This window comes from Seriola lalandi, unplaced genomic scaffold (genome assembly GCF_002814215.2).
Source record: "Seriola lalandi dorsalis isolate HSWRI2012SDOR001 ecotype SW California unplaced genomic scaffold, Sedor1 jcf7180002054345, whole genome shotgun sequence".
In the NCBI taxonomy this organism is placed as follows: Eukaryota; Metazoa; Chordata; class Actinopteri; order Carangiformes; family Carangidae; genus Seriola; species Seriola lalandi.
The window spans coordinates 108,468-136,380 of record NW_019524898.1 but is presented as its reverse complement, the minus strand read 5'-3'; the positions used below and the strand labels follow the sequence as shown (position 1 = coordinate 136,380).

General features: G+C 42.6%; 1 protein-coding gene across 2 annotated transcripts in view; it reads left to right on the top strand.

Annotated features, from left to right (window-relative positions):
• Nucleotides 1-26,939, top strand: part of mtor (mechanistic target of rapamycin kinase) — an 81,714-nt gene extending 54,775 nt beyond the window's left edge. For both annotated transcript variants that reach the window (XM_023407710.2, XM_023407709.2), the window contains exons 33-58: nucleotides 1,621-1,698; nucleotides 2,405-2,512; nucleotides 6,490-6,615; nucleotides 7,602-7,733; nucleotides 9,462-9,577; nucleotides 13,056-13,173; nucleotides 13,702-13,899; nucleotides 14,331-14,431; nucleotides 14,637-14,733; nucleotides 15,047-15,145; nucleotides 15,278-15,400; nucleotides 15,871-16,053; nucleotides 16,634-16,768; nucleotides 18,891-19,065; nucleotides 20,375-20,510; nucleotides 21,032-21,179; nucleotides 22,915-23,037; nucleotides 23,626-23,708; nucleotides 23,815-23,887; nucleotides 23,968-24,042; nucleotides 24,576-24,711; nucleotides 25,304-25,369; nucleotides 25,468-25,548; nucleotides 25,816-25,896; nucleotides 26,176-26,281; nucleotides 26,433-26,939. In XM_023407710.2, coding sequence (XP_023263478.1) covers nucleotides 1,621-1,698; nucleotides 2,405-2,512; nucleotides 6,490-6,615; nucleotides 7,602-7,733; nucleotides 9,462-9,577; nucleotides 13,056-13,173; nucleotides 13,702-13,899; nucleotides 14,331-14,431; nucleotides 14,637-14,733; nucleotides 15,047-15,145; nucleotides 15,278-15,400; nucleotides 15,871-16,053; nucleotides 16,634-16,768; nucleotides 18,891-19,065; nucleotides 20,375-20,510; nucleotides 21,032-21,179; nucleotides 22,915-23,037; nucleotides 23,626-23,708; nucleotides 23,815-23,887; nucleotides 23,968-24,042; nucleotides 24,576-24,711; nucleotides 25,304-25,369; nucleotides 25,468-25,548; nucleotides 25,816-25,896; nucleotides 26,176-26,281; nucleotides 26,433-26,448 — 2,913 coding nt within the window. In that variant the 3' untranslated portion in view covers nucleotides 26,449-26,939. The remainder of the gene's footprint in view (nucleotides 1-1,620; nucleotides 1,699-2,404; nucleotides 2,513-6,489; nucleotides 6,616-7,601; nucleotides 7,734-9,461; nucleotides 9,578-13,055; nucleotides 13,174-13,701; nucleotides 13,900-14,330; nucleotides 14,432-14,636; nucleotides 14,734-15,046; nucleotides 15,146-15,277; nucleotides 15,401-15,870; nucleotides 16,054-16,633; nucleotides 16,769-18,890; nucleotides 19,066-20,374; nucleotides 20,511-21,031; nucleotides 21,180-22,914; nucleotides 23,038-23,625; nucleotides 23,709-23,814; nucleotides 23,888-23,967; nucleotides 24,043-24,575; nucleotides 24,712-25,303; nucleotides 25,370-25,467; nucleotides 25,549-25,815; nucleotides 25,897-26,175; nucleotides 26,282-26,432) is intronic.
• Nucleotides 26,940-27,913: the final 974 nt, after the last annotated feature.

The window sequence follows — 27,913 nt, the reverse complement described above, 5'->3', positions numbered from 1 at the left end:
CCTAGTAAAGCAGTCTGCTGTGCCAAGATTCATGATGTATCCAGTCCTCCAGAGTGTGTCTGATTTGTTAAGTGTCTCATGGTTTTCACTAACCAGAACCCTCCCTCTGACTTCAGTCATGTTTGGGTTTTGTGTTGAGTTTCCTGCGGTGGTTGATTCGGTCTGAACCATTCACACAGACAGAGGCCTTCGCACCCGCACTGTAATGATAAAGTAATATCCCTGGAGTTAACCCTATGTACGTACATAAGTGTAACCTTTACGTAAGAGAATGGGAAATTGGGTCATGGTTTGTTTTTGCTTCCAGAAGCCAGACACTGCATTTATCAGGAGTCGTCTGGACTGCACATTTCCAATGAGGCCCCCGCTCAGTAATTCAGGAGTAAACAGGACCATAAATGAGTGGAGGCTGTAAAGAAGCAGCCTCATTGTCACCTTGTCCTAACCGCCCTCCCACAACCCCTCCTCTTGTTGTGCATGCCTGAAAAGGTGTTTTGGCACGCCATTCCTTCTCTCCCTCCCCACGAAAAAAATAATTGGTGGGAGTGGGTCTGAAACAGCTGTGTGTCCTGGCCTCAGAGAACTTCCTCAGTCATCCTCCCTCATTTTACCCTCCCACTAATAACAGGTCCCCTAAAACATTGGCTGTAGAAGCCCGAGACGTCTGTAGACTCTCCGCCAACAGTACTTGTGTCCTTGTTTGTCCCCCTTTTGCTGCACTTGATCTGGTCTTTCTCCGTTACTGTTTTTCCACCCCTCAGTTCTCGCTGGTGATGGAATGTGTGCAGTGTCATTGAATTTTGGAGAAGTGTTGTCCTGGCAGGAAAAAAAAAAAAAATTCAGGGAACAAATGAGTTAATAATAGGCAGTATCAGTCCCAAAAGAACAGGAAGGTAGGAAAAAGATTATTGATGCGTGACTGTGCTCTGACACTTGGTCGTGTCAGAATTTGCATCACGGTCATTACGGGAAACCATGACTAACAGTCCCCGTTTTGAATCCTTCTTTATCGCTCTCCAATTTTAAAATTTTTAAAGATGCATTTGACATCCACAACCATTGTTACATAACTTTCACTCTGTTGCTCTCAACAGTTCATTTACCTCTGCTCATAAAACACTTGGCGCTCAGCGGTGCATCAAATCATTTTGCTATACAAGCAGGCATTTTGGTCCTGGTAGCACTAATGTGTCACTGTTGGCAGCAAAAGGGTGTGAACATCAGGCAATGAGGTGCCTTTGTTCATTTGTACAAAGTGTTTTTGTTCAGCCTCGGCTCGCCGTGATGCGAGGAGCATCTTGGGGTCATGCTGTCCTTACGTTAATGAGGAGTTCACATTATCGCTGCTTGTTGGCTAAAGTCATGGGTTCAACCAGTGTTTAACCACTGTCGAGGATTTACAGTGAATTCAGAAGCTGCACATTTAGGCAGACGAGTAAAAAGAAGATCAATGTATAAAAACAGAAAGAAAACGTTTGTGTTGAGGCCAAATCTGCAGCATTTGGGTTATTGAAGGAACTCTTGTTAATGTGTCATTGTTATATTTATGTGTGATAATAAAACCCACAGATTTCATTAAAATGTAAGATGACTCTGTAAATGTGTTTGTTTTATATGTAGTGTATTGACAAAGCAAGAGACCTCCTGGATGCTGAGCTGACGGCCATGGCTGGAGAGAGCTACAGTCGAGCTTATGGGGTAAGTTTTCCTTCGAGAACGCCAAAAATATTCAACCTCTGGCTTCATCGATCGTCTCATTTTTCATGGAGTTCATGTGCACAAGGATTATGCCACAGCAACAAAAAATCTTTTTATTAAAGTGATGATTTATAAAAATTTAAGTCTCTGCACTTTCCCAGTTTTAAAAGTCAAAATCATAAATATTTACAGTTTCTCCGCTGCGCCAAGCTCCGATTTTATTTTATCATCTATTTACATGGAATTATACAAGAAACATTTCAAACCAGAGGCTGCAGTGTACCTCTCATACAGATGTCGATCATGAAAAGCCATTTGATCCTAGTTGATTTTGATTTACAAAATACCGCAGCTGTCCACCATGAAGACTGACAGCCGACACACTTCAGTTGACATCTAGATTTTAGAGGCTGTTTCAAATGTCAGACGTAAACAAAGCCATCAAAATGCAGATAACCGACCTTTTTCTGGCAGATGCCTCACAAGAAGCTCCAGTCGGTTAATTTACAGGCTTTAATGATGCTTTTACATTGCACAGAAGGGGCTACTGCCTCATCCGCGCAATTTTGAACTATGATATAATAATGCATGTGTGGATTGAGAGTGAATCTTTGTGTGTGTGTGTGTGTGTGTGTGTGTGTGTGTGTGTGTGTGTGTGCGTGTGCGTGTGCGTGTGCGTGTGCGTGTGCGTGTGTGTGTGTTCCAGGCCATGGTATCTTGCCAGATGCTGTCAGAGCTGGAGGAGGTGATCCAGTACAAGCTGGTGCCAGAGAGGAGGGACATCATCAGGGAAACATGGTGGGAGAGGCTTCAGGTAAGTAAAGCACATGATGTATGGACACACACGCACGCACGCACGCACGCACGCACGCACAAACTCAACTACAGATACGATGTAAAGCAGATGTTGGAAAGGCTACTGTAACTAATGGGAAACATTACAAGCCATGCACCATACACACTGTGGAAGACACATGCTAATACCTCAGTGTGGCTTCACCGTCTTGTGTGTTTGTGTGTTTATGTCTAAAATTTAAAGTAATTTCAAGGGACAGTTGAAAAAGTTTAATCATCTTTTGCTCAGGTAAAAGGTTATTTATACTTCAAAGTCAAAAATATGCTCCACCTGCTACAATCTCTCCAGGCCAGAAATTCACATTCACAACCTCAGAATTGTAGTGACATTAACAGAGAAAGAGAATCAATAATTGTTTTAAGAATCTATGGTTATTAGCACACTATCCACTCGACTGTGTTCAAGTGCCTTGTCACTTTTCTTATATTCTAATGAGCTAAATGTTGTTGTTGCCCTGTGATTACAGTAGGCAGCAGCCTTTCACATTAGATTCTGGGTGTTTGTAGCAGGTTGTGTATATAAATATATATATATTTATATATGTGTGTGTGTGTGTGTATGTAGACAACACTAGTGGCAGAGGAGGTCAGTGTAAACTGCTGATTGCTTGTTTCCTTCCACTTAACTTGAAGCTTGTGATGTCTGCAGTTGAAAAAACAAGAGGTACATGTTGTGAAAGTGAAATCAGATACGAGCCACACTTTTCTAAGAAACTCATTTCAGCCACTTGCCCCTGTGTCCTGATTGTTTTGGTTATCGACTTGGAGGTCCTGACCATGAGTGAGAGCTGGCACATACAGTCGTTAGTTACCCGGGGTCATGAGGACTGACCTTTCCAAAACACAGCTACACACACACAATCACTTTTGATCAAACTCACCATTGCCAAAACGAATATATTGTGCAACGTAGCATGTAAACCTATCCAGGCTCCTTCTGTTTCCCCAGACTGATTGTAATTACTATTATTATCATTATTAATTGTGAATTACAGCTTTGTACACGCTGTTAAGTGAGACAGGAGGATGTGTGCAAGAACCACAAATCCACAAGTGGTTTACAAATGTTTGCCGTCAGCCAAAGCTTTGGAATTTGAGACGAATGCCATCTGATCCAAGATAATACTGTTCAAGTTCATCTTTTCCATGTTGGACATTTTACAGCTGAATCAAAATGTGATGATTCGAAAAGTCCCCGGCCTTGCATGTGCTCCGTGAGGGAAGAATTTAAGTCGTGCAGATGAACTAATAACTTTTGATCTGTTGTGCACCATTCCTGACTCTCCACATTATACATGCTGTATCAAACTGAACTGAACACAGCGTGTACAGTATAATGCTTCTTACTCTAAGTCCCTGTCGGCACTCCTCAAAACCACCCAAAAAAAACCAAACAAAAACCAGCGTCATCCTTTACTTTGCTCACAGCTCAGCAACATTTTATCTATCCGAAAACTGCATGTGCTGTCGTGAACTGCTCCTTTATACTTTTTTCAAAATCAAAGTTGAAAAACTGTTGAATACAGCACTGACTGCAAAAAGTCTTATTCTTCTTATTCCACTGCAGAATGTCACAGTGAAGAAATAATCCAACATAAATATGGCATTGTCTCTGTCTGCACAAATAAAATGATAATATAGGAGAAAGATTATTATTATTTAGAGCTCAACAAAATGGCTTATTATATAATTATTTTTTCATAAAACCAAACAAGGAGACCAAACAGAGAGATTGCTGTTTTCTAGAAACAGATGAGGAGTGTGAATGTGAATTAATTCCAGCCAATTAGCTGAAAATGAGCAAGAGTCCATTGTTTGCATTTGCATTTTAATTAAATTGAAAAAGCATTAGTAGCAAAAAAAAAAAAAATTATTATTTTGATGATGATGACAGAGACTCAAACAAAAGTTTAACCATTAGTTGGTGAATTATAGTTTTGTGAAGTATTTGTTTTTGCCTATACATTAAAAGGCTTGATATTAATCAGCACAAAGACCTGTTGTTCTCATCAGCGCTGAGCTGTTTCTGTGATGACTGGTTTTACCGAGCTGTCAAAATGCATGAACCAATTTCCTTGTGACATTTCAAAGGTTTCTCTAAAATTAGCTTGGGTGCTGAATGGAAAGCGTTATACACACAGCCAGATCGTTGTGCAGTAAAACAAAGATACTCTTGATCATCTTGACTTTTTCCATTCATAAAAGATGGAGGTAGGTTGGTTGGTTGGTTGGGGGTGGGGTGGGGTGTTTGGGATGAAGAAGGGTCTTCTTGAGCAAACACACAGGGCCCATAATGGCAGCACCAAAGCTGGGGCTGCAACACCTGACAGGTTCCTTCCTTCTATAGTGATTTATTGGAGGCTGACCTCACACATCTGTCAGGGAGTCACTGTCCTTTACCCCGTCTTTGTTCCTCCGACAGTCTTCCTCATCAAAGTAGCAGAGGTACGGCGAAGGCTGAATGAAAACGCTGCACCCCTGTCTTTTGTGGGGTCAACTGGGGGTTGAACATTATTTTACACAGTGACATTTACACAGTTTAATATCTCCGTACTGAAATTAAATCATGGATCAAATATATAATTGGAGATTTTTTAGGAAAACTCATTCAACAGCCTGACACATTTGTGGCATTGTACACACACACACACACACACACACACACACACACACACACACACACACACTGTTATACAAGCACAATATACATTACTACTCCCTGCAGTTCAGTAGTGCAATATTCTCCATGCAATGCTTTTGTACAGACATTGATTGTAAGTAATCAATAAACACTGGAGGGACTTTCATTTACTTTAACTTCTGCAGAAAAGCAGTAAGTTAACCCAATTGTTTTTTCTTGAAATTTACATGACTTTTCGGTTCTTTGTACCATTTAAGGTTATTCACTGGACTTGAACAACTTACATTTCAATAAAAACGGGTAAAAGGAAAGGGTGCACTAAAGCCCTTGACTGGTAGTTTACGATAAGGGCAAATGAGGGCAGAAAGAACGAGGGAGGTTACGCGGTACGTGCCTCAGACCGCCTGATGCACCCAATGACACACTGTTGTTCCATTCATTCAAGATGGATGAACTGGATAATTTGGCTTCTTATAACTTCTCAGCACAAAAATGTCAGTAATTTCTTGTTGTTAAAACCCCAGACTAAACTGTCCTAGTCGTTGTGATCATCAGCTTTGGCTCTTGCCAGATTCAACCTGCGCTCATCCCCTTATCCCATCATGTTAAGCCTTCTTCCGAAACTGTGGTATTTAATTCCAGCCTCAGCATTTCAACAGCTTGCCCCAACACACTATTGCCTTCTAAGGAAAAGTTAGAGGGGGGAGAACAAGGACTATGAAATCCCCACATCAGACGCAAAGATGGGTTGAATTATTTTTTGAAGCTAGTTGAAATTAGTTGTGTTGTTTGTTGCCATTCAGCGTAATACGACAAACCCTTGCAGCAGTGTAATTACAATCAACTTACATCAGTGTCCTTTCTTATGAAATCATTATTCTCCAACCCCCCGTTTTATATATATATATATGTCTTAAATACAAATCATACAGAGCGGATTAGTGTCGTGTTTGTGCTGCCTGCCTCAGCGGCTCTGTGTTATATCATGATCATGAGGTTGGGGTTAAGAGAATATCTGATAGAGATCGTCAGCTAATGGTCTTTACAGATGTATCCAAAAAAAAGAACTGTATGTTTTTATTTTTTTCTCTGGCACGTGAACCTGTGCTCACGTGTGCGGGCATGTTGAAGACAGGGACCACTGGTAGTAATAGTACCCCCTAGGGTTTCAACTTGACCGGTCTCTCACGTGTTGCTCTTTCTCTTGAGTTTAACGACGAGGTGCCTCTCTTTGAAGCGGCTAACAAAAGAGTACGCAGTTTAACCCGCTGTTTTTATTTTCTATTCTCCTCCAGGGTTGTCAGCGGATTGTGGAGGACTGGCAGAGGATCCTGATGGTCCGATCACTGGTCATCAGCCCCCACGAGGACATGAGGACTTGGCTGAAGTACGCCAGCCTCTGTGGCAAGAGTGGACGTCTGGTCAGTGCATTCAGTGAAAGGCCACAAAAACGAGACCCGTGTTTTAAACAGGATGTTGCTTTAGCCACAGTGTCGAGTGCTATCGTATAGCATTTAAGAAAACTTGCAACTACTTCTGGAAATCTACTACACTATAACAAACAGACACCAATGCAGTATAGTATGACATCCGTCCAAGGCCTCCTTAGTATCCTCATGTCTGACTCTGATCATGCATACTGTAATTAATTGTAATGCCATAACATTCAGGAGGAATAAATCAAGAGTTGATTAAATAAGTCTCGTCAACGGGAAAAGGGAAGTCGAGCTCAGACGTAGTTAAGTGCAACCATGAATCCCGGCCATGAAATTAAACTTCATTTTCAACCTGTTTTAAGTTGGCGCTGATGAAAGTAGCGCAGCACTCTCAATCACACTGTTTAGAAACCTGAAACCACATATCTTCTCAATTAAAGCGGCGCAATTTTCCACCCTTTTTATATATATATATATATATATATATATATATATATATACTGTTATTCTAATTTATTCCAAGGGAAGCCAGTTTTTCTATCTGCACATTGTTGTTGTATTTAAGCGCGCACAGGATGACAGAATCACCAACAGTGATGTAACTGCAAAAAGAGATGTGATTGGCCAACGTCAAACAGCAGGAAATGTCATTACGAGGGGTTGGAAAAAATGACCCCACTAAGACTTAGAGTGTACCTTGTGGGGAGTGGTGAGGTTAGGCTTTTTGCCCCTCTCTTTTTTTTTCCTGCTTCTGTCTTTTAAAATGTTCTTATTCCCATCATCCTACATACTTACTGTTTCGTGACTCATTCCTAAAGAAATATAAAGGTCGACGTGTAATCAAGCTCTTTATCGTCTTTTGGGGGGGGGGGGTAGTTGTCATCCTCGCCCCCTGGGATCTTCTTGAATTGTAAAACCCTTCTGACCATTCATTTGACCTTTCACCTCTGTTGCTCTCTTCATCCCTTCAGGCACTGGCCCATAAGACCCTGGTGCTCCTTCTGGGTGTCGACCCCTCCAAACAACTTGATCACCCGCTGCCCACAGCCCACCCACACGTCACCTACGCTTACATGAAGTACATGTGGAAGAGTACCCGCAAGGTAGGAGCAAACAGGCTGTTGATGCTTTGTAATTCAGACATTTGTTTTTTTTTTTTTTTTATACATTTCACATACATTATACATTTTGTTTTCTGTTAGTCATCATACAGGAAGCACTTGTTCAGGCTGGATAGCAAAAAGCAACATGCAAGCTTATAAATATGTCTGATGCTTATCACTTTTATGTGGATGTTTTTATTGCAACATGAGGCAACAATCAAGAGGTTCAAAGAGGCCAGAAAGGAAGCGCTTCAATTACCGGCACGCACATTAGTGACATAAACAGCTAATTAATTAAATGTTGCAGCCCCGAGAAACATCAACACCAACAAACTACATCTGTTAAAAAAAAAAAAAGGAATTGAACTCACTTGTGAGTGAAGTCAGATTTTACTGAATTTGATTTCCTGGATCCTGGATGATGTTCTGTTTGGACAGAGTTAGTGTTTAATAAATTGCGAACACTCACAGGTCGTGCAGCGTTTGGTTGAATTTGCATTAATTACTGTGATGCCTGCGGAGACTGACTAATATAACTAGGTGTTATGTAAGGTTTCAGTCTGACTTGGTCAGTAAAATCAACTAGATTAATGTTGATGTTAATCTTTTGTATCCATGGCAACAGTGGGTGAAGTAAGCTTCGCTTTGAAGAGAAGAAATGTATTTATTCAGAATCCGGCACAAGAGACGCTTGCCAACTAGCAGCAGCGGTGACCTGACGGTATACTGTATGTTTCACACCACGTGTCACCAGAGCAGCTCGAGATGGAACGTCTCTGCTGTTTGCCATTTTTACCCACCCCCCTCTTCCACCCACACACACACACACACACACACACACACACAACTTTCACATGCAGTATATACACCCGCCAAACACACATAAACACACCCACATTTATTACCAGGTGTTGAATAATGTTTGTGGCTCCATAGTGCAGGTCTCATTAGGGGGCTTAGGTAAGTGTGAGCATAAGCAGTCCTGTTGCCAGTGCTACTCACCAGACAAATCAGAAAATAAAAATACACACACACACCTCGAAAGGACCGATCTACTGTTTCGGGGGCTTTAGAACAGTATGGAATATCAGCTCTGTCTGTTACTCATCACACTTGCCATGACTGGAGTGTTACTGATTGAAAACCACACAGTAATGGGTCATCTGCTCCGGTTAGATGATTTGTCGTACTTCAGTGAACAGGATCTGACTCAGTCAAATAATTCAAATAACTTATTTTCCAAGGTCATTTCAGCATAAGTGAGTTTCTCATTTTCTCAGCTGTGGTTAATATCACAAATCTGTGCAAGTGGTGTTGCGTGTAGTACAGACTGCCTTTACTTTACTTAGATAAAGATGCGACAAGTTCCAAGTATGAAAAACATTTAAACCGTGACAGCAGAAGTGTCCTGGGCAGATGGAGTTGCAGGATTTTCCCCTGTGAGCCATTGGTGAGTCCAGTAACACTGATATGAACAGAAAAGAATGTCCAGTGTTGTCGGGCTGTCCTGCATTAGACCGGGCCGCCGACTTCGTAGAATACTTATGATGTGTCACAGGAAGGCTGTGGAATACATCTCAAATTTATAAAAAAACAATTGTGCCAACTATAGCTCACTGTCGATCACAAATCACATGCTTGTTTGGATTCAGAGTGATTTCAGGTACAAAGCGGACAAATCTATTTCTCTGACTGACACCAAGCCGTATCTGTTTCATGCCTCTCCAGATCGATGCCTTTCAGCACATGCAGCACTTTGTGCAAGGGATGCAGCAGCAGGCCCAGCACGCCATCGCGGCCGAGGACCAGCAGCACAAGCAGGAGGTCCACAAACTGATGGCCAGGTCTGTCTCCTTACTGGAAACACAGTAGCAGCAGCAGTTCACCATCTAATGAGCCCCTTTTCACAGAACACATTTCGACAAGAGGAAAAGCACAAATGTGAAAAATAAAACGAACGATGGCTGAACTCCATTTAGCCGCTTCAGTTTCAGGATGTTGTTCACGCTGGCTCACGGTCACACCGTCATGAAAAAAGAATGGGAGCCAGCGTTAGTGTTATTACCAAACACCTGTGCTTCTCCTACTGTGATTCATCACATTATCGAATGGATTATGGAGAATTTCAAATGTCTACACACTCTTCCAGACCTTTTCAGTTTTATTGAGCGAAGGCCCAAAATCCAAATATAATTCCAGAAGATATTTTCACTTTAATTAGTTCAAAATAAACATTTAACTGCAGGTGTCCTTGAGCGGGGTTCCTGGGGGCCCGAGCAAAACGATGAATAATTCGTTTTCACTATAATTCCATCTAAAAAAAAAAAAAACCCATCTAAAAACAAAAATCTGGTCAAACTTTGTGTCACAAGTTTGAGAGCCACTGCCTTCATGCACAAATATCAGCTGTAACGAGCTGAAACTGTTGAGAGGGAAAGTTAATCCGCAGTTAGTCAAACTCACCAAAAGTAATGCCAATGTGTCATTATGTGCTTTTTTAACACCCTCTTTAGCACAATGGAGAAAACCCAAAGCAACATGCTGAGTCAGGGAAAAAGTAACCTCATGTATTTTGCCATCCTGTTGTCAACACACGAGGTCAAGTGCAGTGCATTCTGCCTCTTTTCCATGAGCAGCTTTTACTAGTCGATTGGCATCCTCCGGTCTTTTTCAAAGCTGGCTGGATTGTCTGAATTTCTCACCTCAAGTCTTCTCAATAAAATGATCCCCTTTGGCGTTTCGCACCACGCAGCTACTTACAGGGCATTCAGAAGGTATTTAGACACCTTCACTTTTTTTGTTATTTTGTTATGTTGCAGCCTCATGCTAAAATCATTTATCCTTTCCCCCTCATCAGTCTACACTCAATCCCCCGCAATGACAAAGCCAAAACAAAATTTGAGACATTTCTGCAAATTTATTCAAATGAAAAATTGAAATATCACATTGACACAAGTGTTGTGTAACTGAATACTTTCTGAATGCACTGTGTCACAAACCAAACATGGCACCATGCCTACGGGACATCACCGGGTGCGTCTCCTCTCCCAGTGGGTGTTGTGATCGTCTTCTGATTGTCCTGGTGCAGACTTGGCACCTTCACACTGTCATTACCTCACCTCACTACGGGAACAGATGCAGTGTGGAGACTGCTCAAACTGTTGTCAGCACAAAACTTAAAATATATAATAATTATCATGTGTTTTCAGACGCCGATTTAGAAAATTAGAAAACAGAAAGTTTTGTATTTAGCTTGAAATTACTTAAAAAGTAGTTTGCAGGCTCTTGTGAGCTCATCGACACATTTAAAGTGTAATATCTGAAGCTCTCTCCTTTAGGACTGAAGGTCAGCAGCTTGCCAGGGCAGGAGAGAGAATAACTGACTTTACTTTGACTGAGAATTTGACTGCACTGCATTGTGTCACATAGGAGCAGACAGGTATAATCCTATGTGCAGTAAATCACACCGTTGTGCACAAACATACACCAGTCATGTGCACCCTCCCATCTCATAAATCATGTATGACAACACACGAGCGTGACAACGGGCAGAAGGGGCTTTTTTTTTTCATTTGTGCATCTTCCCGACAGCGACTCCGGCCATCTGAAGAATGCATGTTGCGGAAACAACACCTGTATAATGTCAGTCACGACGGGTTCTCTCCAGACACACTTTGGTGAATGCAGATTGGCTGTGTGGTATGGAGCACACCTGGTCTGCTCAGTCAGGCACACGCAATCACATGGACGCCTCCACTCTCTCCAAAGATTCCACTGTAATTTCACTGTTACTTTACTTAAGATCGGTGAACCTGTCTAAATAAACAGGTTGTTCCAGTGTCCGCAAAAACCCCATCCTCCTCCCACCTCTTTCCCCAAAAGCTCGACCTGTTAACCGCTCACGGAAACAGTTTGGCTTGGACGTGCAGAAACCCAAAGTGTGCACTCGCATGGAAAAGCGCTCAGCGGAAATTACATAATCCTGAAAGACAATTTGTTGGAGGTGCTCTGCAAACAATATTCAGTTGATGGATGGGTCGACAGTACAACGCTTTGCCAGTTTCTCTGCAGTTGTATCTGAATTATACGTCTTGGACCTGCCAAACGCAACTAGTTAGACTATTTGCCTCGAAGCATCTGTGTTCCTGAGGGTGATGGATAGAGCTCAGCCCCCCCCCCCGGGATGCCACAGAGCTCACTGTCAGGTTGAAATTGTTTCAGATAATTGAAAATCTCCGGATTTGATCCCAAAAACTTTCAACAGCCGAATGCTTTGCTGCCTTCGGTCCCGATACTTGGGACGAATTCTGAACTGATTTTTCAAGTCTAGTAGCATTATCTCACTCCTTTTTAATAAACCGCCCTCGGGTGTGCTTAATGTCACTATCGAGTCTTTATAAGCAATGACAACATAAGCGGGATCGTAAACTCATGATGTGTCTTTGTGGCTTGTCCCAGAAGTGCATTTGTTTCACATGTAGTCATGTATTTATTGGATTAACTGTCACTGCAGAGCTTCTATAACAGCATTGACATCTGACCTCACTAACTTTTATGGTGTTGAAAAAGTTTAGTTTTTTTTCTTTTTAATGCCACAAAGTTATTATTTTATTTTAATTTTTTAATGTTTCCAGTGTGAAAGTAAAAGGCTGGCTGCAGTGACCTCTGCAGCCACAAGTGGTAATTACAGGACGCTGGAGCATTAAATTCTGTTGGGCTCTGAGTCCGAGTGGTTAAAGGTACTGGAAGTGGCGTAGCCCGAGAGGCTAACAGCTCATGTACCGAAAACAAAGCATATCAATCCCTCAGACACCTGACAGAAAATCTACATCTCACCACAAACCACACTGTCGACTGTGGCTAATCTGATTGACTGAAAACATCTGAACCCACAGCAGCTAAAAATGTAGATTGTAGGAGCTAGTCTCCTCACCTTCAATACTGAGCTAGCTTCTTCTTATGGCTAGCTGAGGAGCCGAGGTCGGTGGGGTGTGACATAGCGCCCGCTGTAGATCGTACCCGTTCAACCTGAGTTACATAGTGCAAGAACAGACAGGGAAGATTAGGAATGAGAGAGGCACCGGTTCCCTATTACAAATCAGTGTACCATCAAAATGATTTTGAAGCTGTTATTTTAAGGTAAAATTGTTGGATAATGTTGCTTTAAATGAGGCTAATAATCTATGCTACACCTGTTTTTTTCTGTAACTAAATTAGAAATGGAGAAATGATATCTTGACTGGGAAAAAAGCTGTTATTTAAGTAATAAACTCAATTTCATGCCGTCTTTTGTCTTTCTGTTTCTCCCTTTCCTCCATGTAGATGTTTCCTGAAGCTGGGTGAGTGGCAGCTCAGTCTGCAGGGGATCAACGAGAGCACCATCCCCAAGGTTTTGCAGTATTACAGCCATTCCACTGAGCATGACCGCAACTGGTACAAGGTCAGTTCATCCCTCTCAGCCCTAACCTTTCACTTCTGACTTCTCTCTGGCCGCAATAAAATCCCAGCTGTGTCAGCCGGAGCTTGCCCTGACACCGGCGTGTCACCTGGAAAACTTTAGACCCCGTTTTATTGCCATTAAAGCAAACGTGCCATAAAATGGTTGTTTGTTTTTTTGACTGTGCACAGCTCATGTGTTTTTCTTAATAGATTGTTATACTTGTTGTGGTTCTTCTGATGCATCAGAGATATAAGGTGATGGAAGAGCTGAGAGTATCTCTTTCCCATGCCTGTGCTGCAGGCTTCAAGGATGCCACTAGACCCACACACACACACCCCTTAAATAGCTGGTTGCATAACACAGCAAACATCAAACTCATATGTTTGGATCAGAAAAATTACAGCCCCTGGGGAGATATCTGTCCCTCAGCAAACTGGAAAAATTACATCATGAACAAACGTGGAAGTCATTTCCCGTTACCACCTCTTAGAAATCCAGTTTCACCCAGTCTGTGCCCTCTCTCGGCAGGCCTGGCATGCCTGGGCGGTGATGAATTTCGAGGCGGTGCTGCACTACAAACACCAGAACCAAGGACGCGACGAGAAGAAGAAGCTGAGGCACGCCAGCGGTGCCAGCGCCAATAGCGAAGCCAGCAACAGCGACAGCGAGGTCGACAGCACTGACCACAGTCCCGTGCCCTCGCCGGGGCAGAAAAAGGTCAATGAGGTGAGAGCCACAGAGAATGAAACCTTCTTCACATCCATCCACATCAGTCATTCAATGCTCTCTTCTCTCCCAGCGCTCCCAGTCCAACCAAGGCAGAAATGTTTAGTTAGGATACCTGCACGTCATAACTACACTGTCTGTGTCGACCATGCCGTGTTTCAGCCCACTCATAGCTACATACCTTATACAATCAAATTTTTTCAACACATTAACTCTATTGAACAACTACAAATCCCATTATGCACATACTTCTCATAAAAGCATCAAGTCTCTGCTTCTCGTACACATATCTTCTAATACTTTCATTTCAGTTGTGCTTAATCTTTTTTCTCCTCAGTAATAGTAAAATTATAAATTCTGAGCGTCCTCTCTAATGGGGCTTTTCTCGTTTTGTCATGCATGAAAACTCTGTCTGTTGTGTCTCTCCACAGGACCTTTCCAAGACGTTGCTCTTGTACACAGTTCCTGCTGTTCAGGGTTTCTTCCGCTCCATTTCCCTGTCCAGAGGAAATAACCTGCAGGACACACTCAGGTCAGTTAAATTACTCTAACGCAAGCTGGACGAGTGATCCCAGCAAACGAGCAGCACCCATGTTCAGGGTCACTCGGCAGATTTGGTGTGTGGGGGTAGGAGGACCTCTAGTGGGTGACTGTGATCGCACTTCATTTCATTGTCCTTAATAAGCAGGTAAGAAAAGATTACGATTTAAGTCTTTGTCTGTTTGTTCTCTGCTCAGGGTTCTGACTCTTTGGTTTGACTATGGTCATTGGCCTGAAGTGAATGAAGCCCTGGTGGAAGGCATCAAGACCATTCAAATCGACACCTGGCTCCAGGTAATACATACACACACACACACACACACACACACACACACACACACACACACATACACATCTGAAGTGGAGTTAGCTTAGGGATAAAGAAGTGTAATGATTTTATCCCCATGGAAACAAGAACATTTGATGAGGTAAAGGGTAATGCTGATGTCTCATTAATGCTCACCATAAATAAATAAAAAAAATGTAACAACACTATATTGTCAGTTCCTGCTGATTTGAACACTTATTCATATCGTGCTATATTTTATATTTCCCATGTAAAACCATATTACTGAGTTTTTATTCCGCCTTCTCACTGCTTGTCCAGGTTATCCCTCAGCTCATCGCCCGAATCGACACCCCCCGAGCCCTGGTGGGGCGCCTCATCCACCAGCTGCTGACAGACATCGGACGATATCATCCCCAGGTAATTCTGCTCACACGAGTGCTATTGTTGTTTCACAATATAAAACAGAACCAAGACCCAGAACATTTTTGTTGTAACTAAGTAGAACCATCAGTGAACGGTGATGAATTGCTGGATTCTTCTTCTCTCCAGGCTTTGATCTACCCTCTGACTGTGGCCTCCAAGTCCACCACCACAGCGCGCCACAATGCTGCTAACAAGATCCTGAAGAACATGTGTGAACACTGCAACACTTTGGTTCAGCAGGCCATGATGGTACAGAGACTGAATCGTTTATATTTACCATAACTGAATTAAAATCATCTTAACATCCTCAACTTAGAAACTTTTTCTTGTGCATAAAATGGGAGCTTCTGCTTGAGCCAGAGTCCCTCTTCTCTGTCTCTTTATTTTTCTGTCTCACATTCAGTTCATTGTTTAGTAGTTGATCTCATAATAAAAGAAAACCGCAGCACTGGAAATGTGCAGTTTGAACCAGAAAATCTGAACTTCCTCTGCCGCTGCTATATACTGCACATGTAAAAATCTCTGCTGCAGAGCAGGTATTTGTGCTTCGTAGGTTACGCTGAGGTTCCACTGATGTGATTTACTTCTGCGTAGTGTAGTGGTTAGACAAATTTGAAGGGATCTAAAATGCCAGATGATATTTTATACCAGTGAGTTTTGAGGGGGCAAGACGGGAAAGAACAGTCTGACCTTTTCATGTTTGTTTTCTCTTCATCCAGGTGAGTGAGGAGCTTATCCGAGTGGCCATCTTATGGCATGAGATGTGGCACGAGGGCCTTGAAGAGGCTTCACGTCTTTACTTCGGTGAGCGCAATGTCAAGGGCATGTTTGCTGTGCTGGAGCCTCTGCACGCCATGATGGAGAGGGGACCACAGACCCTCAAAGAGACCTCTTTTAACCAGGTGCGTGTCATCTCAGGTTGGGGTTGAATTTATAGTTTAGTGCACCTCCACAAACTATAGGCTCTGTTCATCTCCTGTCTGACGTAGATAAAAGGTTGTGGCTTGTAAATTTTGGCTTTGTAACATGTTTTTTTTGTTGTTGTCGACATTCAGTGGAAACTCTAAATCAGTTCCTCAATTTAGGTCCTGAGAGGTGACGACAAAAACGTACAATTTGCTTTATATTTGTGTCTAAATTAGATCATTTTGTCGGGATTTGCTTTTACTTTCCTGTTGAAGCGTCGAAAAAAAGCTTTATTAGTACACAGTGATTAAAATTCTATTTCCTCTATAGCCACGGGTCTTACCAGTGACCGTAGCTCTCTGCAGTATCAGATGTTTCCATTCAGGCTGCCTTTGCAGATGTGCACCACCGAAAAACAAAATACCTTAACTGAAATCCTAGATTAATCACATCAGAACACTGATATTTAATCGCTTGACATTCAGTATTATAGTCCTGCTTTGGCAAACCATGTTCATTTCTTTGAATGAGTCATTGTGCAGGGACTGAGTGTGTTTGTCTTACTTTGTGCTGCAGGCTTATGGCAGGGACTTGATGGAGGCTCAGGACTGGTGCAGGAAGTACATGCGCTCTGGAAACGTTAAAGACCTGACCCAGGCCTGGGACCTCTACTACCATGTGTTCAGACGCATCTCCAAACAGCTGCCACAGGTGAGTGAAACTACGTCGCTGCACTGAAATGACCACCTTGTAATAACCACAACAATCTACTTCATGTACTAATATTTTATTGACATCTGTATCTATTTTTGTAAGTATAGGAAAGTTTTAGTTGTTCTCCAAAAAGAACAAAAGAAGATGTCAAACTGTACCAGTGAACTTCAACCACACAAACTCATGTAAATCAGAGAAATGTGGTTGAAAAGAATCAGTGCGTGTTTTATGTTTTGTGGGGAAATTGGAGCTGACATCCAACCAGTCCTGCATGCCCATGTCCAGTCCAATCTCTCATCAGATGTGCTGAGATATATTTGGCCTTTCATGTCCTGACTATTTCTTTGATCTCGTGACAAGGTAAATCTGAAGTACTGTCTCTTTAGTCATGTAAAATTGTATGAAGAAGAAGCGGGGGGTTCAGCAGTGATTGGAAGATAATGATACAGAAACAGGGCGCTTGTTTCATTCAACGCCGTCTGGGCGAGACAAGATGCCAGAAGTAGTGTTGAAAGATGGTAGGATGTAATGAGACAGGGATGATGGGAGTCAAAGAGGAATGGCACAGAACATCATGGGAAAATATTTCCCCTTTTAATATCACATTTGTGAAGGATACCTTAAATAATATCGGGCCAAATCCATGAAAATGGGGATATTTTGTCACATGGATTCTACAAGTTGCAGCTGATTTTGTCTCTGGTAATGGCTTTTATTTAAGCCTGGGTATTAGCTTGCACAAGTTGTACAATTATCTTTTAGCCTTTCACACAACTAGCTATTGTGCTCGAAAATTGCTTTTTTTTTTCTTCTTTTTTTTAATTCTGTAACACCTCCCAAAATCCAAACAGACAAAACACAGATGGGCAGTTTTCTTAATCCTGAAACAACTTTTTCCTCCACAAAAAAAAACCCAGTATATTCAGTAGCTAAATCCTTTGATAACTGGCCTCCCTTTTTACATCAAGCCATGCACATTAAAGGTCCCATACTTTACATTTTTCTATGTTTTATTTTAAGTTTTGATCCATAAGAAGATATATTTGTGGTTTTAAGAACCAAAAACTATCTCCTCTTTCAGGCTTCTCCCTGGAGCTCTAGCATAGGCATAGCTGAGGGTGTTGACTGTTTTGTTGTGACATCACAAAGTGACAGAAGTCCTGACGGCTTGTTTTAAGAGACAGTTTTTTTTTTTCTAATACGAGATGTGTGTCTGTTGTTTGTGGATTGCGCACTTTGATTCTTTCACCGTATTAATATAGAACCTGCCTTATAATCTGTCTACAACATGGGACCTTTAATATTGCCACTGTGTAAAACACCATGTCCCTGAAGCTGGATAAGCTACTCCAGTTATGACGAACCTGTCTAAGGTAAACGATGCAGATACACGTGAGCTGTACCCAAAGTCAGTTTGACTTAAGGTGGCTTAAACATTACCAACACCAGGTTTTTCGTAGCTTCTGGAGCCAAGATGAAATGGGACTGATAGATGTCATTTCTCACAGCCGTCACCGCTGTTGTTGCAGAACGACAGTGAAAACAGTTTGTGTCAGGTGCACTCACTTCACAGAGAAAATGGAGACGGCAATACTGTTTGACATTGTGTGGCACAGTCCTGCTCTCGGGGATGCTCCCTGCTGCGACATTACAGTAAGCACACAGCATCATAATAAGGTGCTGGGAGCAGTGCAGATATTCCCCCCACGGGGCATTAACATAGAAATAAAACCCTCTCCAGGATGCAGATCCAGAGCATAATTTATAATTTCACCATAAAACCTTTAAATAGTCTACAAGAGTCCGATTTTACGCAGGTCGAATCACTGATCGTTAATTGCAGACAAGCAGAGGAGGCATTTATTGATGCACACACGGAAAGTGAAATCCAGTGAGATTTATTAAAGGTTGTGTATTTACAATTCTTTCCAGATAAGACCTGAACTTGCACATGAGCCAGTGTCTGTTACACTCTGCATATTGCTGTAGGCACTGTTGGCAGGAGCTGTTTAGTCACTGGAGGTTTTTTTTTTTGTTGTTTTTTTTTTTAATGCAGCAGACTAAAAACTAATTGTCTCTTCCTGTGCTACATCCCCACCTCATCAACTTTTTCACGCAGCTGACCTCCCTGGAGCTACAATATGTGTCTCCAAAGCTGCTGATGTGCCGGGACCTGGAGCTGGCTGTACCGGGCACTTATGACCCCAACCAGCCTATCATCCGCATCCAGTCCATCGCCCCCTCCCTGCAGGTCATCACCTCCAAGCAGCGCCCACGCAAACTCACCATCATGGGTAAGATTAGGAGAAAATTGCACAGGCCTTGGCTCCGAAACCCATCATATTAGGAAAATAGATTAACAAATATTCCTAGTCATACGCTTTCAGCAGGCGTGGGCCATCACGTTAGGGAAAATTCAATATTAATAAAATCTTTACCCAAATAACAAACAGCTCCGAGGCCACGATTTATTTTGAATTCATCGGCCATGGCAAAGTTCTGTGTGCGGATGATACAACAGAGTGAGAATCATCTTTACCAAACAGAAGAAAGATCGGACCAGTGATGAATTTAATACCAAACTGAAACCTAACCAACAGCTTTGTGCCAAAGAAGTCGTCTTCTTTTTTCTTTTTTTTCATGTTCTGTCCAAGGAGAAGTCGTGCAGACGCAGATCGATTTGCCTCCCAACATTGTTCATCGACATTAATTTGAATACAGAAATAAATAATCCTGACACCTCATCTTCACGTTGTGTGATATGAAATACGATCGCGAAGTGCTTCAAAATTGGCTCAGCACCATAAAGCCCCCTTGTCTTGAAGCCAGGTTCCTCGGATTATCAATCACAAGTGGTTCACCCTACCTCGCACTTTTTTTCCACTGGACGGTGCGATACCTCGTCCTGATGATGTATCCCATAAGTGTTACACAACATACTCTGTAAAAGATGATAGCTGATAAATCAACCAACCTCCAGGGCAAGACTCGATATTAAGACCTGTCACCCCGCTACGGGCCACTTGGATTTACTGTCGGCGCTCTGTCCCCCTAGCGACACTCGACACATAGCTTACTGGGATTGTCATTAGGAGCGGACCGTGGAGAGAACCGGGACCTCGCTTTACCCGTTCCACTGGAAGTATGAGTTCACTCCTTTAAAGGTATCATGACAATTACAGTGTTACATTACATTTTCCTCTCCGTCATGCCGAAAACTTGATTCTGCTGAAAAAAAGGATTGAGATGATGTCACAGTTCATCAAGTACGTAGACACATATTTTCCAGTCCGCTCTGATCCACGTTAGTCGATCGAGAAAATGACTTCGACGTCGCAATCGTCAGATGGAGCTCGACATGAACTTCACAAAGCGCTTCGACTTCGTTCCTTCACAAATCACAAGTCTATCTGTCGTTTTTGAGAACCACTCCGAGTCAAAGTGTGAAGAGAAGAAAGGAATTAAAGGAGCAAGGACCTGAGGAATGATGCGGTTCACATGAAATCCTTTATTGTCTGTTTAAACCCAGCAGACGTTGCTTCAGGGGAAGGTGATGTGGATGTGTGTAGTGTATCAATGCTGTGTTTGTGGCGCCTTCTGCAGGCAGCAATGGCCACGAGTTCATGTTCCTGTTGAAGGGCCACGAGGACCTGAGGCAGGACGAGAGAGTCATGCAGCTGTTCGGTTTAGTCAACACTCTGCTGGCCAACGACCCCGCGTCCTTGCGCAAGAACCTCAGGTAAACCCACAGTCATGTTCACACACACACACACACACACACACACATACACACACACACACACACACGGATTTGTCCCCGTGGAGACACTCAGAGACATAAGGCATTCCCTCGCCGTTCACCCTTACCCATCACAAATATATGCCTACCCCCCTAACCCTGACCCTAAAACCTCAGTCTGAGTCTTAATCCTAAGAAGAAAAACAACAGTCTCTTTCCATGGGGACCTCCGTTCTTGTCCCCATGGTAACATGAGTCCCCATGGGTTGGTGTGCATTCAAGTTAAAGTCCCCACTGGGATATAAACATCACACACACACACACAGACTCTGAGGCACAGTACATTTCACACGTCTTCCGCAGAGACATTCACATACTCACAGCTGTGGACATGAAGCTGAATAACTAGATTATTGAAACCTTGTTAATGAAGTGTGTGTGTGTGTGTGTGTGTGTGTGTGTGTGTGTGTGTGTGTGTGTGTGTGTGTGTGTGTGTGTCTTGGCTGTGTTGTATTCAACAGCATTCAGCGCTATGCGGTGATCCCCCTGTCCACTAACTCGGGCCTGATTGGCTGGGTACCCCACTGTGACACCCTGCATGCCCTCATCAGAGACTACAGAGAGAAGAAAAAGATTTTGCTCAACATCGAACATCGCATCATGCTGAGGGTGAGGAGCCGCTGAGATCCAGACGGTTTCCACCTCCTTTATTTTCATAACTGGAATCAATCCGAGTGTGTTTTTCCTGTTTGTTTACGTTGTTCGAGAGTTTTCTGTGTTTCAATCAGATTGTCTCATTTAGGATGTTAGGAACAGTCACATTCCCAGGATCGATTTTAATCGTGATATCTCATTCAATACGGACGTATGAGTAAATGAGCGTATGTGCTCACATGTCATTTACTGTTTAGTGCGAACAGTTGGTCTCATTCGTGAAATATTTGTAATTTTCATTTAAAAAACGTCGATACTAAACACTGAATAGAGTCGTCAAAGCTGAGGAAGCATCTGTTTTCAGTGATTATATTGATGAATACCAATCAGTCTTTAATGAAAACGCATTCACTGGTCCCTAATTGGCACAAATTAACTACATCTTCCTGCCTCAGAAATGCCCAATTTGGCAAAGGAAGAACGCACACGGTACATAAATATTCTTCCTCCCTGAAGCGTCGCCACAGAAAGTGAAAGTGCCAGTAGAGCGGATAAAGATCCGGCCGACCATAGAAACATCAGGGCCACAGGAGCAGGGCAGAGTCTGATTGGTCCATAGTAGGACCTGGTCAACAGGATGAAAAAGAACAAGACTGTCAGACTGTGAAGACTCACAAGGCCGTCTGTCAGTTGTCCTTTAATCACAGGATGAATGAACAGGCGTCAGCTGGCACTTGAAAACACTTATAATTTCCCTGTGTACAAATGTTCTTCTGTTTATGAATCAAAACGTTAACGATGTTTGAGTTATTAACGATGTGCTACGCTCAGTTTAAGCCTCCGAAATGGCAAGAAATTAAGTTGACCATTCAGTCAGTCAGTCAGGCCGTTAATCAGTTTCAGATAAAGGATGAGGGAGATGGGAGAGTGAGACAGTGACAGATCGACGTCTTTAAGAGTGTGTGAAGGTATTTCTTTCTGAATCCAAAACTTCACCGTTAATTACATAGATAGATAGATACTTAAATAATAATAATTAAAGGTAAATGCTGTCAAATACACAGCTGCAGGGCAAACACGGTCTTTAACATTCAAACTCAAACAGCAGCTAAAGCGTTTTCATTCAAAACAGTTAACAGCTTCACTCTAATGGGACCTGTTTACACCCACTTCCTAATTTTCCTTAACCTGAGACGTGCTTATATTTCAGTATTAACACAATCTTCAGGTGGTAGTTACATTAACGTGGAATGTTTTTGGACAAATATATTTCCTGCTTGATTTCACAGTTTATTCACTGTAACACAGACGGTAAACATACAGTATAAATAGCCCAGCAACATCAATTGATCTGGTATTCGTTAAATAATATATTAACCTTCAAAGCACGTCATGCGGTAGCTGTGATATATAGTTAATCCGAGGGAAAATGCAGCAGGAATTCAGCAGCCAACAAAATAAACAGATGTGGGTGAACAATGATGTTTGCCTCTGGGTGTGTGTTACACAGCAGCGCTCCTGGTAACTGAAATTACATCAGACGCTGCTGTGAAGTTAAGTGATGACATTCTCACACCATCAGTCACCACGGTGGAGTCTTTAACTGTGAGTTTTGTCAGTAATATCACGTGGCGTTCCACCGGTCTAAATGCTGCGCACCATAAATGAAATTCAGAATTCGTTCGTTCGTTCTCCGTTAACTGAGTTTGAACAAGTTTAAAGAGGCTTTGAATTTGCCCGTGTGTTTCAGATGGCCCCGGACTACGACCACCTGACACTGATGGAGAAGGTCGAGGTGTTCGAGCACGCCGTCAACAACACGGCCGGAGACGACCTGGCCAAGCTTTTGTGGCTCAAGAGCCCCTCCTCCGAGGTGAGACGCTCAGCCTCTTCACTCTGCCGGCACAGGGGAGGATGATCGAGCGCACTTGATCTCCTCAGCGTCCGCCCTCATTTTTCAGTGGCTCTGGGGGAAAATGTCAAGAGTGCTCAGTTATACAGAAGATAACATACAGATCTGTAACTGAACATTTTTCAAGAGGCCGGCTCACTCATGCTTTGGCAGCCATTTTGGAAAGGGTATGAAACCTAGCAGAGAGAGAGGGAGAGAGTCTCAGTCCAGTCTCTTACATTTCTAAATACTGAGAGAAATAAAGTGGTAGTAAAATAAAACTATTGTAATCCCTGAAGAAGCAGGTTTCTGTGTCTGTGTCCTACTTTCAAACCACTGACTTTGCAGGACTTCACAAACAGACCTTCAAATTGAATCCATTTTTAGGAACATTAGTACCTCGTGTTCCTGATGTTCTGCATGTTCAGGTGTCTGGAAAGATGTTTCAAGCAGCCTGCCAGAGATTTTTTCTCCTGTGCCGTTTTCCCACACTGCTCTGCTCTAATGTCGGGAAAACCAGAAGAACTTCTCCCCCACTCCCCCGTAATCCAGATGTTATTCCTTCTCCAGGTGTGGTTCGACAGGAGGACCAATTACACCCGCTCCCTGGCTGTGATGTCAATGGTGGGCTACATCCTGGGACTGGGTGACAGGTGAGCTTCTCGGCCAAAAGGTTGAAGCATTATTTCAAAACAGATTTGTTGGAATAATGACGATTAACATGAGACATTAATAAAGAGGTTGTTTCCGTTTGATCAGGCATCCGTCCAACCTGATGTTAGACCGGTTAAGCGGCAAGATCCTCCACATTGACTTTGGAGACTGTTTTGAGGTGAGAGGAGATTTTCTTTATCCGCAGATTATTCTTTTATCGTTCACCTGAGACTTAAGTTTCATTATGACCCTCAACAGGTGGCCATGACCAGAGAGAAGTTCCCTGAGAAGATCCCGTTCCGACTGACGAGGATGTTGACCAACGCCATGGAGGTAGGCAACTCTGCACGGTCTCATCCCCTTATGATAAACGCTAAATAAAGTCTGTATTACTGCGTGTCCAAATCTATGTAGCAGGAAAATCTTTTTAATAATCTCTCATTTTTTATCCAAGTGTTTCTAAAGTCCTCCAAACTGACGCTACGAAAAACTTCTCTACTGGACTTAAAGTGAACTCTATCTAAGCTGCTTCTCCCTTTTTCCTCTTTATATCAGTCAAAAATAATAATCAATCTTCCCCAAGTGTGCAGTGCTTTATCAGAACTTAGGACTCACTTTGGCGTTTATTTAATGAGCTAAGAAGAAAAAGGAATTAAACATGAAAGCATTAAGAAATAAAACTCGATATTTTATGCAGGAGCTCCTCAACCAAACCTCTAAATACTGGATTGGATTCTGCCCTGCCGACCGGATTGATTGATTCCTCTGCAAACAACGACACAGAAACTATATCTAAATTCTCGTCCTCTGATGCTGCGAAAGCTTTGTTACCATCAGTGAGTGTTTTTGCTCCGACTGTTCGCCAGGTGACGGGCTTGGACGGTAACTACCGCATCACCTGCCACACGGTGATGGAGGTGCTGAGGGAGCACCGGGACAGCGTCATGGCCGTGCTGGAGGCCTTCGTCTACGACCCGCTGCTCAACTGGAGGCTCATGGACAGTAAGGGAGATGGGAAACATTAAACAGGCAAATTACACGCCGCAGACTCGAAAATAAGCACGAGTGACCGAATGTGAATGAGTTCAGTCCAGTAGAATAAGTCAAGGTTTGTAAATTAGTCATGGCTTCGTCAAGGTTAGCGCAGTTGAGTAGGTGAAGAGCGTTGGGCATGAAATTTAATCACATCAGGCTGGAAAACTAAAATCTTGTCCCGGTGGTAAAATGGAAATCTGTTTTTGCTCGTATTCGGGAGAGAAACTGACCTAATGGTTAAAGAAGCGGTGCAAACATCTAAAGGTCGTTAGTTAAATTTAAAGTGAGCAAAGTGAATGAAGTCTCTCTCTCTCAACAAACACTTTCATGGTCGCCTTGAGGGAGACATTTAATCCACAACAGTGAAATAGATCGGTTTCATTATGAATGAGGGTTGTTATTTTCTGTTTTTTATTTAGGAGGAGTTAGCAGGTGTTCTTTTTTAGATCATTAAAATGTTCTTTGAATAATTATACCAGAATCTGTGTTCTCAAGGATTTAAAAAAAACAAAAACAAAACAAAAAACAAAAACTCACACCTTCCCTGTTTTCGCCCCAGCAAACACCAAAGGCAACAAGCGTTCCCGCACCAGGACCGACTCGTACACTGCTGGACAGTCAGTGGGTGAGTCTGTGAAGCGTGGCCCTGAACTGCTTCCTGTTTTCTGCACGTTTTAATGTAAGAAAGTGTTTAACCCTGTGACTGTGTGGTGTCTTCTGCAGAGGCTCTCGAGGGCATAGATCTTGGAGAGAGCACACACAAGAAACCAGGGACCACAGTGCCTGAATCCATTCACTCCTTCAGTGAGTTACCAGTCCAGTCTGTCTTTGCGTGGGTTGTTTGTTGTTGTCCAGCCCTTTAGGTTTTCCTCTGGTTGCTTCACCACAACAATACCAAGCTCTCTTGCCGTCGTGAATGATTGGAGCAGCTGCTGTGCTGTTGTACGGCAGCACTTAAGTCCACTTTGATTTCCTCCAGTCTTAATGGAGAAAGAGATAGAGAGAGCACTCCAACTTTCTTTTGTGTTAGTTGTTAGTCGTTATTGATTTCGGCATATTTGTTTTTGTCAGTTGGAGACGGCTTGGTGCAACCTGAAGCACTCAACAAGAAAGCCATTCAGATTATCAACCGAGTGAGAGACAAACTCACAGGTGAGTTTTGAAACACAAACCACATGTAAAAAAAAATAGCAGCTTGTATACAGTTATTTTTATTTTTCCAATGAAGTTCCTGCAGGAAATAACAAGTATTTTATTTAAGCATTGTCCTCAAGTCAAATTAAAACCGTGTAAACAGAGCTGAAATTCTTTACAAGGAAATAAAAAGTATTATTACCAATCCTCAAACACCTTGGTATCTGCCGATTCAAATCTGAAGGAACTTGGGTCGTACTTGCATTTGTGACGAGAGTTTGTCTCCACCCCCCGCAGGTCGAGACTTCTCTCACGATGAGACACTGGATGTGCCGGTACAAGTAGACCTCCTCATCAAGCAAGCCACATCACACGAAAACCTGTGCCAGTGCTACATCGGATGGTCGGTACTCCTTCACACTTCAGAATGTAGTTAGCTCAGTAGTATAATGCAGCAGGAATCCACTTATAAACTGTTTAATCTGACTTGAGTCATATTCATGTGAAACAGCTTTGATGAGTAATCTACTTTTATTTTTTTTTTTTATCTTCAGGTGTCCATTTTGGTGAGGAGCTATCTTCAGCAGCCAAGGTTAACCAAGAAGAAGCACTCAACTTTTCTTTTTTTTTTTTTGTTCTTTTTATTTTGCTGTTGTAGAATTGTACGATTTTTCCAGTGACATGTTTTTAGTTAATGAGAAAGAACCTTAAGAGCTGTGTTTTTAATCTGATGATCACACTTCAACTCAAAAATGTAGTCATTGCTCCAAATGACTCTTTCCATCGCTTTTAACACCATAATCACTTGCTACGAGCTTTCGACAGCGGCCATATTGTAATAATAAGTTATGACGTTTTCTTACTGCGCACCCTGTACGCCACTTAGAAACCCCACCAGTCCGTTGTATCATTATGAATTAATGTGACACGTTTCAAGAACATGGTATGCCTTTTACTAACTGGAACATTCTTCAGTGGAAGACACAACAAACACTTTTTGATTTGAGATAATCATAATAAACTGTATGGGCATTTGTGTGCCAATAAACCCTGTACAGATACTGCTGTGACTGTGCTGTGTTCATCCGACAGGAGAGGTTGTTTACTTGGCAGAGCTCGTGGTTAGAAATGGAAAGGAGCAAAACTAGAATATAAAAAATATATATATGTTTTTGGTATGAGGCAGGTTTGCTGTTCCCCTTGTTTTTCCTCTAACACCCACAGAGGGCACTCCGACTCCTAAGATTCGTCCTCCCAGCAGCCACTTTGGGAGAGGACGCACTCGGCCGGTCAGGAGATAAAACCAGAACAAAACAGCAGGAATTTTTTTGAACATTTGCTTTGTCACGTGAGATGAGATTGCTTCTTCTGTCCGCAGTTACGCCATATTTATTTTTTCATGTTGAGACCACGGGGGAGACGGGGAGTCATTTACAGCGAAATCTCCCTGACAAATAAAAAAAACAAATCAGATGAAGCAAATTGCAGAGGCAGCAGTGGAGAGACAACTGTTAATTTGGTTTCCTGTGCTGTTATCTGGTCAATGCGAGGTAGCTTCTGTTTTTACTGGAGCTCATTGGTATTCCTCCTCTTATTTCTCCATTTATTTCTTCCCTGCATCCTCCTCTGAAGGTTAATTACTTATAGATAGTTAAGGATTACGGATCAACAAAAAGCAGCCCATTGATCTCTTCCCTGCCGTGCCCACCTCTGCAATGTCACACTCCTTACACATTGGGACAGAGGCCTGGTGATTATCTGTTCATATCGATCGATTCCTCCACTGTTTTCCCTCGCCCCCCCCCCCCCTTCCTTTACCTCCACCCTGTCACTTTCTTCCCTGCCTGCCGCCAAAAGCTCATTATTGAAAATGTGACTTTTCATAGTCTCCGTCACCGTTTCTGTTGTTCTTTCTCACCTGTCTAATTTGTATTTTTTCAGCCTCTCAGGTCTGTTGAGGGCCCCGGCGAATCAATAGCTCAAGTTAAATAGGCTGCATTGATTGGGAGAGGGATTTAGCTGTTTACCGACTGCG